Source organism: Tenrec ecaudatus, chromosome 7 (assembly GCF_050624435.1).
Source record: "Tenrec ecaudatus isolate mTenEca1 chromosome 7, mTenEca1.hap1, whole genome shotgun sequence".
NCBI lineage: Eukaryota > Metazoa > Chordata > Mammalia > Afrosoricida > Tenrecidae > Tenrec > Tenrec ecaudatus.
In genome coordinates, this window is record NC_134536.1 from 13,688,190 (window position 1) to 13,707,183 (window position 18,994).

General features: G+C 44.8%; 1 protein-coding gene and 1 pseudogene across 1 annotated transcript in view; one reads left to right on the forward strand and one right to left on the reverse strand.

Annotated features, from left to right (window-relative positions):
• The window catches only part of IPCEF1 (interaction protein for cytohesin exchange factors 1), a 144,052-nt gene that overhangs the window by 66,721 nt on the left and 58,337 nt on the right, over window positions 1–18,994 (forward strand). Inside the window, exons 8-9 of the mRNA XM_075554215.1 lie at window positions 15,513–15,571; window positions 16,914–17,002. Of these exons, the coding sequence (XP_075410330.1) occupies window positions 15,513–15,571; window positions 16,914–17,002 (148 nt within the window). The remainder of the gene's footprint in view (window positions 1–15,512; window positions 15,572–16,913; window positions 17,003–18,994) is intronic.
• On the reverse strand, window positions 9,572–10,528 carry LOC142453238 (programmed cell death protein 6 pseudogene; annotated as a pseudogene).

Sequence of the window (18,994 nt, forward strand, 5' to 3'; positions counted from 1 at the left end):
TCTTCCTGACTTTAACTACCTCCTCTCCCCCACCTTCTACTTCTCAAGTCTGAGAAAAATTAGAGTGGATGCACAAGAGCCAATGATTTTGGAAAGCTTAGGGTCAAAGCTCTTTTGCTTTTTATTGGTGGATTTAATTATTACCCGCTTATAAACAGATTCTTTTCAAACTGCTATCTTTTAAGCAGTCATTCGTCTTGTTTATTAGCTGACTTTTAGAGTGACATGCAGGCCCTGAGTAGTGCAAAGGAATCCGATCAGAGGCACCTTGGAAGAAAGGCCTGGTGTTTTTGTCCTAAACACCAGCCGTCGCAAACACTCCGGAGCATTGCTTCTCATCTGACAACAGGGGTCGCCAGGAGTTAGAGCTGACGCTCTGGTTCCATGGCAACCGTTTTTAAAAGTTGATTTGCGTGCCAGAGGTGTCTGTGGTCCCTGAATGTCACTCATGGTTACACACTCACCGGCAAGCCAATGGATTGGAGGTGGACCTCGCTCAGAGGCCCCTCAGAAGACAGACACGGTCATCCGCAGTGGAAAGTCCCAGGCTTGAAAACCCCTTGGAGAAGTTCCACACCCAATGGGTTGTCAGGAGTTGCAACTGGCCGACTGGTAACTCACCACCCCAACAGAGCCATGCAAGTGACGTGTGACAGTTGATTGCAAAACTTGCAATACGATCGTCACCACCAGCACTATTATGATGGGATATCGTCTTCTGTTGGTGAGGGTCAGAGCGCCCACACCAAACTCACAGCCGTCAAGGCCGCTCTGACTCATAGCCACCCTGTAGGAGAGGGCTGAACTTCCCCAGGGGTTTCTGAGACTATAACTGGTTACCAGGCTAGAGAGTCTCATCTTTCTCTCGTGAAGTGGGTGGTAGGTGCAAATTGCTGACATTAGAAGCCAATGTGTAATCCACCAAGCCACCAAAGAACTACAGATAGTCTTTTATGACCTAAGTGGCAGTGACTCAGTCCTGCTTACCACCCACCCCTTCCTAATCGTCCTCTGCAACCTCTGGCTTCTCCATCCTCAAAGCATCCCCAATCTCCAGCCCTCTTCCCCAGTCACCATCCTTCCCACCGATCCTGTGGCTGCTTCTTTCCAAATAGACACTTCTATTCTCTCTGATGAGGACAGTGGTCGAGTTTATCAGAGAAACAATTGCTCTGAAGTGTTTTGTTACCTAGCAATTTTCTCTTTGTACAAAAGGAGCTGTGTATAATTTTTAAACCAGTGGAAGTCTGGGGCTCTTCCCTGTTTACCTGAAACCATTATCTTCCTGAAAGATTTTCTCTCTAAATCATGTCCTAGAGTTTATTCAGCCCTCCTACCTCCAACCTCCGTCTTACTTATGTTTACAGTTCCATCCGTTCTTCAGACAGTCTTCTCTCTCTGCACACATCTCTCCAAAGACAAGTACAGTTGCGTAAGAAGCCCGAGGTATAAATATAATCGGCACAGTCTGCCTGGTTGCCTATTAAATCAAAGCCTTTTAAAATCCAAGATCTTATAACTTATATATGCTGGTGGAGATCTGTTTACCTTTCTTGAAATGATGATGTTCCTGTTTATCTTACCAGATCACAGCCAAGATGTTCCATTGAAAGTTGAACTTCGGTTGTCATGACCCCATCATTTTTAATGACTCTCAGTGATGTTTACACTTGAAAATTGCTTATCTGCTCTAATTTGTGCCTGAATCTATCACATATTTCTTTCATCTGTAATACTGTGATTGGATTTTGTTATTCCAAAAGCAGCCCAGCTGGTGCAGTGGTTAAGTGCTTGGCTGAAATGTTTGGTGGTTGAAAATTTAGGGAGTCCTGGTGGCAGAGGGGGCTCCAAGCTGGACTACTAACTGCAAGGTCCATGGTTTGAATCCACCAGCAGTTTATTGGGAGAAAGATGAGGCTTTCTACTCTCAGCAAGATTCATAGCCTTTGAACACAGGTTCCTGCTCTGTCCTACAGGGTCTCTGTGAGTGGGTATCGATTGTGTGGCACTGAGTCTGTGAATGAGGACGAAGCTAGAGCAGTGTGCTCCTGTAAAGAAACCTTACGAGGCAGTTTTGCTCTGTCCTCTAGGGCCACTAAGAGTCAGAGTGAATGGGATGTCTGTGGGTTTGGTTATTTTTGCTATTAGTACACCTGTCAAGCTTGTTTTCGTACCAGCTCATTCGAGCCAGTAAATGCTGTGTCTGGGGATGGTTTAAGGAGCAACACAGGTGCTGGTGGCTCTTGGGTGTGAGGAGTCCTGTTTTAGCAGTTCGCCACCTTGGACAGCTGCCTTTCTGAGTGGTGATGGTTCTCTCAGGGATGATGCAGAGAAAAGTAATGAAGTTTAATAGATATTCTTGTGTTCTGTGGTGACCATCCATTTGAAAGTGCAGGAGTAAGTAATTAAGGTTAATGAGAGAGTTGGTTTCTAAACAAAGACCTGGGGTAACTGCCTATCGCAGACACTGGAAGTGGGAAGAGAGCCGTTGTTTTGGGGCGTCCCTTTCTTAACATGCTGGCTCATCCAATGCACACACAGTCCCAAGGATCATCCACCATCTTCTTTCAATTAATTCCAGTCCTTTCCTGCATCCCCCACTTGTCCGCGAGGAGACGTTTTCCTCCTGCTTTGATGTTGAAACATAAATAAATCACAGCAAAGGAGGTATGCATGTGAACATTGAATATTGAATAAGGAACATCCAAAAAGAATCGATGCGTTTGAATTGTGGTGCTGGAGAAGAATAACGAAAGTACCATAGACTGCTGAAAGGACAGATCTGTCTTGGAAGAAGTACGGCCAGAATGTTCTTTAGAGGGAAGGATGGTGAGCTTGCATCTTATGTGCTTAGCCCATATTGTCAGACGAGATGTCAGATGTCCCCGAAGCAGGACATCGTGCTTAGTAAAGCAGAGGGGCAACGAAAAAGAGGAAGGTCCTTCAGGAGATGAATTGACCCAGTGGCTGTAACAATGGGCTCAGGCATTGGAACAGTTGTGAGGATGGTGCAGGCCTGTGCACAGGGCCACAATGGCCAGAACCGACTCAATGACACCCAACAACAACAACAACAACAACAACAACAAAGGAGGTACTGTGAGCCAGTGGACCCTGAAAACAAAACTGACAAGATTGTCACCACTTTTGCATAGCAAGTATCTGCGTGGTGGCAGTGAGAGGACCTGGACTTTGGATAAGGGCTGGAAGGAGTCACTGCCTGATGGTAGATACTCCCTCATTCCCTAGATTCCTACATGCTGCAAACAAACTTAGGAATGTTCTTTCTGTGTTTCAGCTACTCTCCATTCAAAATGATTGCTTATCCTTTTTCTAAACGGTTTTACTCCCCCTCCCCCCTACTTTTAAATGCTCTTTTTTGGCAGGGAGGGGGAGGAGGAAGGTGGGTTAGGTTTGAACAAACCAGGAAGAATGGAAGCTTTATATAAGCAGAGAGGGGCTAAAAGATGGGTTTATGGTATTTCTGTGCCACTTGAGGTCCCTGTTGGGGAAAGATGAGGCTTCTACATCTATAAAGGGTTAAGGGAAACGCACAGGGGCAGTTCTACTCTGTCCTACAAGGTCGATAGGACTTGAGATGGACTCATGGACCGTGAGCTGGGTTTTGGAGGGGCCCCTGGGTGGTGTGAGTGACTAGTGATCTCAGATACTAAATGGAAGGTTGAAGACTGGAGGCCACTGAGCAGTGGCAGGAAGGAGCAGTCTGCTCCCGTGAAGATTTCAGCCAAGACAGTCCCTCTGAGCAGGGTTCTACTCTGGCCTTCATGGGTCGCCATGAGCCAGCATTACCTTGGTGCAACATTAAAACATTACACACACACACACACACACACACACACACACCATTAGTAGATCCCGGGGTTGCCCACGGTTACTGAGCTCTTCTGTTAACCCCAAAGTTGGAGGTGCCAAGTCCACCCAGTGGTGCCTCAGAGGAAAGGCCTGGTGATTTACTTCTGAGAACGCAGCCATTAAGCCCTGTGAGCACAGTGCTATTTTGACTCACATGGGGTTGTCATGAGTCAGAGTGAATCACTGGCCACTCGTACCAGCACTTATTTTGACTATTAAATTCATTGTGTATGGCCTCATGCATTAAAAACAAAAAACCAAAAAAACCCCAAAACACAAGCAACTGTATTCTTACTTCTAGTCAAACAATTAGTACATGCAAACTGCTTTTTGGTAGAAAGGAAAATCAAATACTGTCTATACTTGTGTATAAGCCAAAGTTTTTAGGACATTTTTAATGCAGTTTTGTGGTAAAATTAGGTGCGTCAGCTGATATTCAGGTAGGCTTCTACTTGAGTACATACGGCATTACAAAAGTCTATAAAGGGAAAGCCTGTTTGTATCCTTCTGATGTAGTTTCGCTCCCTGGGCATCACTGCTCACATAGGAAGTGCACCCTTCTTGACAAAGATATCAAATACCAATCCACCTGCATGCACACACAGAGGTTTTAAAGTACCTTGGATCAGGCTGAGCAGATTGCTCTCTGATGACCTTTCCCCCACTTGCTAATGTGTTAGGATTTTTCCACCTCAAAGTAAAGACTTCCCTTGTAACCCAGTCATTAGCGTCATGATGAGATGATGGTAATGGAATCGGTGCCATAGTTTATCGTTACGCTGGCTCATTTTGAAACACAACCACATTGTGTCTGTGTTATTATGATCTTTTTTTGCCATCAGAGTCCTTGATCTTCCAATTTGATTGGGGTTCATTCGATTATTTAAAGATATTGAATTGATTTACTTCCATGGTGGTGTCTTTTTCTAGTAGGTTGTTAGGTTCCGCCAAGTCCATTCTGACTCAGAGCCACGTTTGCGTGCAATAGAGTGAAGCACTGCCGTGTCCCACAGCCATGACTGTGTTAGCCCGTGTTGTAGCCGTGCTGCTTATCCAGCCAATTGAAGGACTTCCTCTTCTGTACACGGAGTCTCGGCTTACAAAGGGGTCCTAGTTCTGCAGTGGTTTAGGGCTTGGTGACTGGTGGCTAAAAACCACCAACGGTCAAGATTTATGGTCTTGGAAGCCAGTTGGAGCCGTTCTCTCTTGTCCTACAAAGACACTTTGGATTGGAATTGACTTCAAGGCAATGAGACTTGTCGTACAGATACTTATAATTGGAATAGGTAGGTAAGTGGGTTAGACAGGGTGCTCTAGAGAGACAAAACCAGATTGCTAATAATTATATATATATATATATATATATTTATAAAGATAGCTATATAACACAAGAAATGAACGGTTAAATTATATACAGATAGATAGATACATAATACAAGAAATGAACAGTTAAATTGTAAAGCAGTACAAATGGCTCAGTGCAACTCATTCCTGAGAGCGTTGTGAGACACTGGCAGTCCTTCAAGTCTTGAGGCCACTAGGTAGTCCTCTGTAGAGAGATTTAGGCTATACAGGCACAGGTCGCAAACAGCAAGGCAGGTCACCAACAGTCAGCCAGGTCACCAACAGTCAGTAAAGGGACCTCAAATTACAGCGACACAGTCCACAGGTTAGGTGTCTCACAGGTAGTGTAGCTTGCAAATTGAGGCACAGAACAAGCAAGGCAGCCACACACTGGCCGGATGATCAAAGAGAAAGAGACAAGAAAGGTGAGGCTCGCTGAGCCATTCATCTCTCCGCCCTTCAATTAATCCCACATGTGTTTATTGGCCAGCCTGGCACAATAAACTAACTTTCTCAATCCACCCCTTGCCAACCTGGCACCTGTACACAATTCTTTAGCCATATATACTTATGTAGTTTCTGGACATTGATGAAATCACACTTATACCTATCTACATCTATCATACATATAAATGAAAACACACTGAATCTAATTGTATCTGATATATCATACCTGAACAAAGGAAAGATAGGCAATAAGCACATAAAAAGAAAATACATTGACAATTACAAACCTCACTTTTGCAATTGCTCATGTGGTCGTAACTGATAGGTAGAACTATCTTCTTCTACTACCCATTCTGTATTACCTTTGCCCTCAGCAAGCACCTCAGCTGGCTGTGGTTTTTGGCCTGGTGGGGTGACCCAGACCTTCATTCCTGAGGAAGCTGGGTCATTATAAGCCCTGTCAGGATTGGGTTGCTGTAACTTACCATTTACATTAATCACAGCGCATGGTAGCACTAAGAGTCAGCCTCAGGGATCTCCTGGATTCCAGACATATTCGTCCTTAACTCCATTATGTAACACCAGTCCAATTTCTCCTTGGTAATCAGGATCAATCACACCGCTTAGTACAGTGACACCCTTCCTGACCTGTTGATCCAAAGGCATGAGAAGCCCAAAGGGGCCAGGGGGCATTCTCAGCTGCCAGTTCAGTGGAATCCGTGCTGCGTTTCCAGGTGGGAGAGTTCCTTCCTTCGGGACCAAGAACTACAGGCCTGAGGAACACAGGGTTGTTGGGACAGGAAGCAAAAATGCTTCAAGTGGATCTCTAGGAGTAATAGTGAGTGGTGCCACTCCAGCTTCCTTGGTTCCTGGACCCATGAATTCTGGTTATTGGAGACACAGCATTGTATATTGGCCGCTGGTTTAGAGCGTATACAGCTTCCTGGAGAACATTGCCCCAGCCCCGCAAGTTGTTGCCACCTAGTTGGCTCCATAATTGTGTCTTTAGGAGCCCATTCCATCGTTCTATCAAGCCAGATGCCTCAGGATGATGAGGAACATGATACGACCAGTGGATTCCAAGGGAATAGGTCCATTGCCGCACTGTATTTGCTGTGAAGTGAGTTCCTTGATCTGAAGCAATGCTCTGTGGGATGCCATGCCAGTGGATGAGGCATTCTGTAAGTCCACAAATAGTAGTTTTGGCAGAAGCATCACGTGCAGGGAAGGCAAATCCATATCCAGAGTAGGTATCTATTCCAGTAAGAACAAAACGCTTTCACCTCCATCATGGAAGTGGTTCTATGTAATCAACCTGCCACCAAGTTGCTGGTTGATCTCCCTGAGGAACGGTCCCATATCTTGGACTTAATGTTGGTTTCTGCTGCTGGCAAATGGGGCACTGAGCAGTGGCAGTGGCCAAGTCAGCCTTGGTGAGTGGAAGTCCATGTTGCTGTGCCCGTGCATAACCTCCATCCCTGCCACCATGTCTACTTTGTTCATGTGCCCATTGGGCGATAACAGGAGTGGCAGAGGAAAGAGGAGGACCAGTCTCCACAGTGTGTGTCATCTTATCCACTTGATTATTAAAGTCTTCCTCTTCAGAGGTAATCCTTTGGTGAGCTTTCATGTGAGATACAATTACCTTTATTTTCTGGGCCCATTCAGAGAGGTCTATTCACATACCTCTTCCCCACACCTCCTTGTCACTAATTTTCCAATCATGGTCCTTCCAGTTCCCTGACCATCCAGCAAGCCATTAGCCACAGCCCATGAATCAATATACAGTCTCACATCTGGCCATTTTTCCTTATATGCAAACTGAACGGCCAGGTGCACTGCTCGAAGTTCTACCCATTGGGAAGATTTCCCTTCACCACTGTCCTTTAGGGAGATTCCAGAAAGGGGCTGTAGTGCTGCTGCTGTCCACTTATGAGTGGCACCTGCATATCGTGCAGAGCCATCCATAAACCAAGCATGACTTTTTGGTCTTCAGTTAAAGTATGGTAAGGAACTCCCCAGGAGGCCATAGGTGCAGACTGGGAGAAAGAAGGTAATGTGGTAGGAGTGGAGACTGTGGGCATTTGGGCCACTTCTTCATGCAGCTTACTTGTCCCTTCAGGTCCTGTTTTGGCCCGATCTCCTATATACCACTTCCATTTAACAATGGAGTGTTGCTGCACACGTCCAACTTTATGATTCCGTGGGTCAGACAATACCCAGTTCATGATAGGTAATTCAGGCCTCATGGTGACTTGGTGGCCCATGGTGAGGCGTTCAGTCTCCACCAAGGCCCAGTAACAGGCCTTTTCAAAGGGGGAGTTGTTGTCTGCAGAGGATGACAGGACTTTACTCCAAAATCCCAATGGTCTACGCTGTGACTCATCCATAGGGGTCTGCCAAAGACTCCACACTGCATCTTTATCTACAGCTGACACCTCTAGCACCATTGGGTCAGCTGGATCATATGGTCCCAGTGGCAAAGCAGCTTGCACGGCAGCCTGAACCTGGTGAAGAGCTTTTCTTGTTCTGGGCCCCACTCAAGATTGGAGGCTTTTTGTGTCACTTCATAAATAGGTCTAAGTAGGACACCCAAGTGAGGGATATGTTGCCTCCAAAATCTGAAGAGGTCCACTAGGCATTGTGCCTCTTTTTTAGTCGTTGGGGGCGCTAAATAAAATAGCGTATCCTTCACTTTATTAGGAATATGTCGGCATGCCCCACACCACTGAAGCTCTAGAAATTTTACTGATGTGGAGAGTACCTGAGTCTTCATTGGGTTAATTTCTCAACCTCTTGTATGCAGATATTGTACCAATGAATCTAGAGTCTTTGATACATCCTCCTTAGTTGATCCAATCAGCATAATGTCATCAATATAATGGACCAGTGTGACATTTTTGTGGAATAGACAGGTGATCAAAATCCCTTTGGACTAAATTATGGCACAGGGCAGATGAGTTAATGTATCCCTAAGGGAGAGTTGTGAAAGTATATTGTTGCCCCTGCCAGCTTAAGGCAAACTGCTTCTGGTGGTCCTTCGAGACTGGTATTGAGAAGAAGGCATTAGCCACATCAATAGCTGCATACCAAGTACCAGGAGAAGTATTAATTTGCTCAAGCAATGAAATCACATCTGGAATGGCAGCTGCATTGGAGTCACCGCCTGGTTAAGTTTACGATAATCCACTTTCATTCTCCAGGATCCATCTGTCTTCTTTACAGGCCAAATAGGTGAGTTAAATGGGGATGTAGTAGGAATCACCACCCCTGCAGCCTTCAAGTCTTTGATGGTGACACTGATCTCTGCAATCCCTCCAGGAATGCAGTACTGCTTTCAGTTTACTATTTTCCTAGGCAATGGCAGTTCTCATTGTGTCCACTTGGCCTTTCCTACTATGATAGCCCTTATTCCACAATTCAAGGATCCAATATGGGTGCTCTGCTAGTTACTAAGTATGTTTATTCCAATGATGCCTTCTGGAACTGGGGAAATAACCACAGGATGGCTCTGGGGGCCCACTAGACCCACAGAGAGGCATACCTGAGCTAAAACTCCATTGATATCTTGACCTCCATAAGCCCCCACTCTGACTGGTGGGCCTTCTAAATACTTTGGGTCTCCTGCAATTAGTGTCAGTTCTGAGATAGTGTCCAGTAATCATTGAAAAACTTAATTATTTCCTTTCCCCCAATAAACAGTCACTCTTGTGAAAGGTCGCAGGTCCCTTTGGGGAAGACTAGAAGAAAGACTAACAGTATAGACCTTCGGTGATGTAGCAGGGTCCTCCTTCAAAGGGACCCGGCCTCCCCCTCATTCAAGGGGTTGTGGGTGTGTAAACTGGCTCAGGTCTGGGAATTGACTGCCTGATCGTGACTGTCTATCTGCTGTTCACCTGATCTACCATTCTTTTTTTTTTTCCCCGTACCAAGCTTTATTGTTGACATTCCATATTCAAATGACTCCAATCCACTTTAAAAAACAAGGCACCTGCAAAGCTTCGGTGCGGGTCCCTTGTGAGCTACAACCCCAGGGCTGCCGGCAGCGCCTGTCTGCCCAGCTGCCCAGCTGCCTCGATCGTCCTGATCCAGCCGAACCTGTCCTCGGGCAGCCAGGTCAGACGCTCACCAATGGGCTGGGTTAGGTGCTGTGCTCCTCAGGGGAGAAAGAAATTTGGCATGTCTGTCTTCGTCGGCCAACCCTGCGGCGAGGAGGCCAGGGTCATATGATGCTGAAGACCATGGACAGGTACTGCTCATAGGACACCTGGATCCAGCCATCCTGGTCCGTGTCATAGCGTCGGAATATGTCTGTCAGCCTCTGCAGGACGATGCAGCCCTGGATGAAGTCGTCGAAGGCAATCTGGCCCCGGCCCTGTCTGTCAAACTTCCGAATGAGGATGTCATGGAACTGGTCTGAGAGGCGGTACCCTGAGAGTGCCTGCTTGAGCTCGTTCTTGTCGATCATGCCTGAGTTGTCCCGGTCGTAGGTGCGGAAGACGTTCTGCCAGTCCGTGATGTACTTCCAGACGCCCGTGAACTCACTGAAGTTCACGCCGGCCTTGTTCTCTCGGTCAAACATGGATATGATTGACCTAACGGTCACTGGATTAAATGGTGTCCATGTCCCGTTGGAGAGCGCCTGCTGGAGCTCGTTGTCCGAGATCACGCCGCTCCGGTCCTTGTCGACCCTCTGGAAGACGTTCCACAGGAAGCTCTGGTCCGGCAGCGCGGCGCCCTGGGCCGGGGCGGCGCCGGCGCCCGAGCCGGGGCGGTAGGGGTAGGAGGCCATGGGCCCAGCGGCAGGGCGGATGTGCAGACTAGGGCCAGAGGGAAGACTCAGCGGCTCCACTTCCGCCTCTACCGGGGGCTAATCTACCATTCTTCCACCTTTATAGATCATGTAAATACGTGGCTAAGTAGCCAATGCCATAATTCCACACAAGACAGGTTGCTTTGATTACTACTGAAACTTGTTGTCTATTATAACCACGCCTACCCTGTCTCTGTTGATTCAGTGCTGACACCTGCCCTTTACCATCACGGGGACCAATCAGCCCCATTGTGGGCAAATGTCGGTGTTCGCTTATGGCAGTGCCCTCTGTTAATCCTGATGCACATAAAATAGCAATCACAGGAGTCTTAAGAGATGCTGGGGCCCACTTCACAAACTTGTTCCTTATGGTTGTGGTAAAGGGTATGTTCTCAGGACACCCCCCTTTTGGGTTTATGGGAATATCCTGATAGATCCATTCCAACATAATAATTTCTCTAAGCTTTTGGATACCTTCATCTACAGTGTACCAAGGTAGGTCAGGTACTTCAAGTTGGTTGTAATGGCCATCTGGCAGTCCATGCTTCATTGAACCAACAATGCAAACCATTAGATCCTCTCTTAGCCTCTCTCACAGAGACATTGGAAGAAGAGTCTGTGCTTAGGGGTCCCATATCCAGAAACTCAGACCGGTCTATATTACATTTCGTGCACCAGTATCCCACACCCTTAGTAACCATTCCCAGGGATATTCCCCAGGCTTCACTTGTATGTATTTGAAAACTCGAGCAGATCTTTAAGAGGATAGCTGAACTTCTTCTTGGGTAACCACACTTTCCATTGTAAGAAGGTCCAGCCAACCAGCTTCCCTATACTTGTCATCCTTACAAAACTCCTGGAAAATATCAAACATACAATCACTCAGAGCCTCTCCTTTAACCAGCACCTCATCTATCGGTGGTGCTGCTTTAGGCATTTTCTTAGCTATTTCACACCATGGATTAGGAAGAGTAGCAGACTTATCCATGCTTTGGGGTGTTGAAGTAGCATTACTAGTGTTAAGACTATTCAGGCTGGGGAACCATTTTACGAAGTCCATATTTATGATTTTATTTCTCTAGAAGCACTCCTGGTACCAAAATGTGTTATACAGGGTTCTCTAGAGTGACAAAACCAGATTGCTGATATATATATATATATATATATATATATATATATATATATATATATATATATATATATATATATATATATATGTAAAACAAGAAATGAACTGTTAAATTATATACAGGTATGTACAATACAAGAAATGAACAGTTAAATTATAAAGCAGTACAAATGGCTCAGTGCAAATCACTGCTGTGAGAGAGTCCTGAGACAATGGCAGTCCTTCAAGTGTTGAGGGCCGCCAGGTAGTCCTCTGTAGAGAGATTTAGGCTATCCCAGCACAGGCAGCACACAGCAAGGCAGGTCACCAGATGTCAGCCAGGTCACCAACAGTCAGTCCTCAGCTCAAGAGATGTAAATTCCAATTGTGGGGTCTTAAAGGTACCTCAAATTACAGCAACACAGTCCACAGGTTAGGTGTCACACAGGTAATGTAGCTTGTTAATTGAGGCACAGAACAAGCAAGGGAGTCATACACTGACCCAATGATCAAAGAGTGAAAGACAAGAAAGGCAAGGCTCACCGAGCCATTCATCTCTCCACCCTTCAATTAATCCTACATGTCTTTATTGGCCAGGCTGGCACAATAAACTAACTATCTCAGTAAGGGACTTGGATATCTAATCTTTGCTCAAAATTGACTGTGCCAGTTCTCATAGTTCAGTTCAACAACGTATGAGAACGCACCTTTTGAAATTCCTCCTGGATTCTAGAAATCAACAATATTTAACTTTTTTAGCCCTCTGTTGGGTAAAATATTTTCTTATGTTTGGATAGTCATTTCCCCCAATATTATAAAGACGAGAACATGTTATTGGTGTACTCATCATGCATTTACAGTTTAAGTAAGGGTTAGTCTTCCTTTGTTTTGCCTTAATTTGGGGGGTCTTGGCCCACTTTTTTGGTTCCTATGACACACTCAGCTCTAGTCTGTGGTGAGCCTGAGTGGAAGTTGACTCCATGGAAACTTGAATTGGTAGTGGTGGGGCTAGTGGGCATGATTGGAGTCCTTGGATGATTCAAGTGATCATGTGCTTAGCTGCTAATGGAAGGGCTGGTGGTTCAAGCCCTGTCAGAGGTGCCTTGAGACAGAGGCATGGCAATCGACACACCCCAAATCAGTCATTGTAAACCAGGTGGGATGTAATTTCACTCTGCACAGGCAGCCCATGGGTTGGAATTGACTTTTTTTTTTTTTTTTTTTAGTGGTATGACTGGGCCCGGGTAGTGGTTGATTTTACTGGCCAGGGGACTGGACAGGTGTAATTACAGTGCTCAGATGGCTTTCTTACAGGAAGCTTTAGATATATGTAGACAAAATATTTTGGAAATAATGATGACAACAGATGTACAAATGTGCTTGACACAAAGGATGGATGTATGGATTGTGATAAGAGCTGTAAGATCCCCCAATAAAATGATTAAAAAAAGAAATATGTAGGCAGCCAATATCAAAGGTATGTCATTCATCCAATTACAGAAATAATGAGTACTCAAGAGGGAGTGATTAAAAATTACAGTAAAATGAGAAAAAGTGAGAAATGTATTATTCCTATAATCACTCACCCCAAACTAATGTCTTTCCCTTGATGTAGAAAATTATATGACTAAGAATACCAGAAATCGACACATATTCCATTTACAAAGAAAATACACCTATTTCTAAGGTTTAAAGGTCTTTTAAAAAGTGTACCTTTAATTTATTTATGATAAATCATTGCATTAGTTACATCATCTGGTGTCAATTTGAGGATTAAGAGTATAGGGGTGGAGCCTAGCCTGTGATCTGGAGATAGACAATGAAACCTCTGTGTGGACATGGCCTTCTCTTGAGAATTCTGGGAACTTCAGTATTTTCCTCCTTGGAGGATGAAGACATTTCTCTCTCGACGCTTGGAGACTCTACTTACAAGGCTGACTCCCTGTGAGACATACCTGAGGAGAAGCCACATGGACCTACCCTGATGCAGCCCTGGGTCCTGGAGAGGTCATGTGGAGAGCCCTGCCAGTGCTGAGATGCTTACACCGCCACTGGATTCACAAGACTTCCTACCCACTGGCCTGTGATCTTCCTGCATTGGGTGTCATTGCATGTGTTTCATGAGTCAGAAGAGGACTTTATAAACTGGTATCAGACCTATGGGCTAATATCGGACTTATGGACTGGACTGGGTTGGGATGCTTTGTTAATGTACAATTACCCTTTATATAAAACTCTCTCTTATGCACATATGAGTTTCTTTGGAGTTGTCTCTCTAGTCCTCCCAGACAAACACAATCATTTTATTGGGGGTTCTTGCAGCTCTTATAACAATGCATACATCGATTGGATAAAGCACATTTGTACACATGTAGCCATCATCATTTTCAAAACACTTTTTTTTCTCTTTGCGTCCTTGGTATAAGGTCCCCTTTCATGTTCATACATAAATTACGAAGGAAATCCTATGCCCCAAATGGTTAGCCAAGGTTGAGCTCTTGAAGGTGGTGTCTAGTTCTATATTTGTTGTTGATGGCTCAGTGGGCTTGAATACCAAGAGAATTTAAAAATATCAATAGATGTGTTATTGCTAATTCTTAACTTACTCAAAATCATTTCAAGGAATTAAAACTTCCGCCAGCTCAGGAATACTTATTGATTGCTAACCAATTGTGCGTTAGACTGGGTTGTCTAGAGAAACAAAATCAATGACACTCATCTACGTATAAGGAAGAGCTTTATATCAAGAAGTAATTGTATTTTAAGAAGGCATCATAGCCCAGTGCAACTCAAGTCCAACTCAAGTCCAACTCAAGTCCAACTCAAGTCCAACTCAAGTCCACTATTCTATAAGTCCTTCTTCAGACTCCCACAACCACATGCTGGCGGCACAGAACGGAAGATCACAGGCCGAGACTGCAGAGCCCCGTGGGTCCACGGTCAGTGGAGACATGACAGGACGCCTCCAGCTCTCAGGGGCAGGCGCCCCCCCGGGGGGGTCCCCCTGGAGGCAGAGAGTTCCAGCAGACAAGAAGGCAGAAGGGCAGAGCGAGAGGGGGAAGTTTCCACTTTCTTCTTAGAAGAAGGCTCACCCCTAGGAGGCTCCTGAGGCTGTGACGTGATTGACAGTTTGGACTCCATTTTACAATTTCATAAAAATTCAAGTTCATTTCACATCACCTAACTGTCACATAAACCAGTGGCATAATAATATTACCAGTTTCAAAAGGAATCATCTTTTCTTCATGCTTTCTGAAATATATTGATAGGGTTTAGAATTATGGAGAGCCACATTTGATAGTCAGGTGACTAAATTAAATGATCTAGTTTTTTGTGGTGGCCCTAAATTTCAGTTGCCCAACTACAATAGGAGATAAATTTATTCAAATGTTTGGAGTATTAACATGAGTTGGAATTGACTTGGTGGTGGTGGGTTGGAATTTAATTTGATTACACACATTTCCCATCTGAATGATAGACCGCATCTTGTGGTCGTAGGAAGGATGGATGCCTTGAGGAAGGAGAGGCTTGTGAAAATAGACCTCTTAGTTAGGCTTTCATACCACCAAAGCAAAGTCAACCAAACCCAACCCAAATGATTGACAGCTCCATGTGTTGCAGACAACAGCTCCGCTTCGTAGGTTTCTTGAAGGTGTAACCTTTCAGAAGCAGAGCGCCAAGTCTTTCTTCTGAGGCACCTCTGGGGTTGTCCAAACTGCCATGTGTGTGGTTAGTCACTGAGTACTTAACCATTTGTGTCACCCAAGGACTCTTGCTATGTCAGGAAACATTGAGCCTGACATTGGAGTTATGACTTCTTTGTAACATATGGCCCAAGACACCCCCAGCCCCCCGAGTGTAGGGGGCAGGTGAACAGGTAAGGACCCATCTCTGTAGTCAAATGCTTTCTTTCCCTTTGCATTTCAGGTGGTTAAACAAACTTGGACTGGCTGTGATCCATCAGGCATCTGCTGCACAGGATGAAGGTATCTTCTATTTTCAAGGCCTAAAAATATAGCCAGTATATCAGAAAATCTGAAATAGCATGGATGAACCATGTCAAATTCTACGGGTAGTCTGCTCCTGATGAAACACACTTTGGCATTTAAGATGATCCAAAATTATGGAGAGAGAGACGAACTCTCACAGTCCCCCTACTATGGAATCCAGCTTCCCGTGCTGGCGACGAGCTCTGTTCACACTTCGCCTACACTTTGGCAGTCGTAGGCTTCACTGACATCTCGAGGCAGCTCTGACAGTTGCCCATGCAAATGTCTGATTGCCCCATTTACCGAGATCTTACTCACAGACCTGACTTTCCCTGATCTAGTCATGATGTAGCCCGATCGCGAACATCCCACTGTTTCCTCCTTCAGAGCTCAATATTTCCACCAGATGCACACTGACACTCATCACCCACCTGCTGGCTTACAGTCCTGTAAGTCAGACTCTCAGACTGGTGCACACCTGGGTTTCTTAGCTCAGCCTGTAGCTTCCAGTGTCCAGAAACTGCTGGAGCCTAATTCTCCTTTGAGATACAATTACACCTTGACCAGGTGTCTAAGCCTATATTATTTCTGGAAGGCTCAGATCACATACTAATCTAGAATGGAAGAAGGGAGTTGTATCTTGATAACAGACTCATTCAGCCTCAAATTGAGACACGGAAGAATAGCAACTTGATGCAAAACAATAAAGAAATAGAACACAGCACTGTGGCATCAGTGTCACAGTCACGTGGGTTCTCTTTTCCATAAAATAAACACCCATTCTATTATTGAATGAAGTACATGTATAGACTGTGAAGTTAAAAAAAACAACCAAAAAACATTACACAAAAATCTTCTCCATAGCCTGGTGTTTTAGACCTTCGCTGATATGTCCCCAGCGGACCAGATCTTTTAGGATCTCCATATATCTGGTTTTGTCTGCGCTGTGCCCGGTTCTCCCTTCCTTCTGTGCATGCCCTTGATGGCTTGACTTATCCTGCCAAGTTCAGCTCATTATAACTCCAAAGATCAATCAATAATCACCACTGCTGATGGTAAGCTTTTTAAGGAGTTGTTCTGAAGCATGATTTGATTTCCCTCTGCTCCAGTCAGGTCTTCTTCCAGAATGTTGGACTTTCTTGGAGGGCAGAAACCTTTATTGGATCATCAATTTCCCCCCTACTCTTATGTAACCCCTCTGCACCAGGTGGTTTTCTATAAAAGTTCTCTGTGTATAGAATTGAAATGGTAATAACCAGATGGAGCGGAGCCTCTGCTCACACTTCAGGAATGAGCGAAGGCAGTTTTAACACAGGAAGCGTCTTCTTTTCTGTTGTAGAGCGCTACAGCGAGAGTGACCAGGAAGATCCTGAAGTCGCTGTGGAGACACCACCCTCTCCCTACTCTTCGGAGGCGCTTTCTGCCCCGGTGCGTGCAGCATGCCTTCCTCTGGTCTTTGATCGCACGCAGGGACACCGTTTCATAGCAACTGCTTTGGTGTGTTAGTCAAGGCAGACTAGGGAAACACATTCATAGTCACTCATATATGTGTAAGAAGACATCCAGCCCAGTCCAGGTCAAGTCCACACGTCCAATATTAGCCCATATGTCTGATACCAATCTATAAATTCCTCTTCAGACTCACGCAACACATGCAATGACACCGAATGCAGGATGATCACAGGTCAGTGGGTGGAAAGTCTTGTGGATCCAGTGGCAGTGGAAACATCTCAAGGCTGGCAGGGGTCTCCAGATGTCTCAACACTGGCAGTGGTCTCCACATGACTCCTCCAGCTCCAGGGCTCCGGCTCTATCAGCGGAGCTCCATGTGTCAGCAGGAATGTCTCTCAGGGAGTGAGTGTACCTGGCCTCCAGGGAACTATTTATCTCCCTTTTCCCTCCAAATGAGGTCATCACACTATAACCTGATTAACAGGCTAGACTCCACCCCTTCTAAGGTGACAAGAGCTTATGAAATCACTACATTTGGCTAGTGACTTTTTACAACAGCTAAATTAAAGTAGCAGCCATGGAGCAAATGCAGTTTCTCAGGAGGTTGAAGGGGATGAAGAAAAGCCTAAGGAGAGAATGAGAGCCGGGCAACGTAATGAAGTGTTGTACATTAGATAAAGATACCGTGTGAGTGTGCATTCACTAGGAAGGGGTCCATATTTAATGCTCAGCTTTGAAATCATCTGGTGGAAGCTCAGATTATTGCTGGATGTGGGGACCATGGGATGTTGCCTCATATTTGGATACTCATGACCATCATAATGCTGGCCCGAGGCAGGTCAAAAAGGATCACTGGAAAAGTTGATTATAGAGTAGCAGCGACCACGTGCCAGATTCCATACTAGGTACTTTCATACATAATCATGCAGTCCCCAAACAACTCTGACAAATCATTTGTAATTCGAATTTTTTTCATGTTTATTGCCCATTTGGATTTTTTTCTTTTGTGATCTGCTTGTTAAAGTCTTTCCCTCCGTTTTGTACCCGTGTCTTTACCTTCTCTCCTCTCTTTTCTTCTTCCACCTTTTTGTTACTGTTTTTGATTTGAAAGATTTTTCTCTTTGTTATTCTATATACCACTCCATTGTAAGTTCTAAGTGAGGCAAATCTCTCCTACTTCATGACTTCTTCTTCCTTTAAACTCTATCTTGTGGTTACCTGTTATAAATACGTTCTTGATTGAACATGTCTGATTTACCATCACTTCCATTTGTTCATGTTGTTGCTTTCTGGGGAAATGTAGATCATGATACAGTCCACTAGTAGTTTCCTTGTTTTACAGATGAAAGCCTTGAGGCGCTCAGAGGTTGAATAGTCTAGCCAAATGCCCAGTGGAAGAAGCGCCAAGTCTGTACCACCAGACAAATTCCCAGTCTGTCTGGCCATATGGACTGCTTCACCCTCATACCATGGTGCTTACCCAGCCGTGGGCACCAGTAAATGGCAAGTTCTAGTAGTTATAAAAGTTCAGACACTTACCAGACCTCTTCTGACAGAGACTTTTATTTTATATGACAAAGTCAACTTTTCAATGTGTTTTCTATGTGTTTGGCCAGTTCCCATTGCTTAGTAAGCAATGACTGCCGCTGTTTTTACGTGCCCTTCATTTGGGAATATTGATCACTCATCTGATTTATCTGGCTAGTGGTCAAGGTCCACAGTACATCTGAGTTGGATAAATATGCTTGTAAAAATCTCTACGAAGTAGAATTAGCCAAATTAAGCCAAGTAAGAAGGAAACTGAACTGGATTTAGCATATATCCTTTCTTAAAATATTCCTTGATACAATATTTATTTTCTTTTAAAATACATTTCTAAATTTAGAAAATACTTCCCCACCTTCTGTATCACTGACATGTAATGATACCTCCAGTTACTGAAATGTTTCGAAGCTTTTTATCAATTAA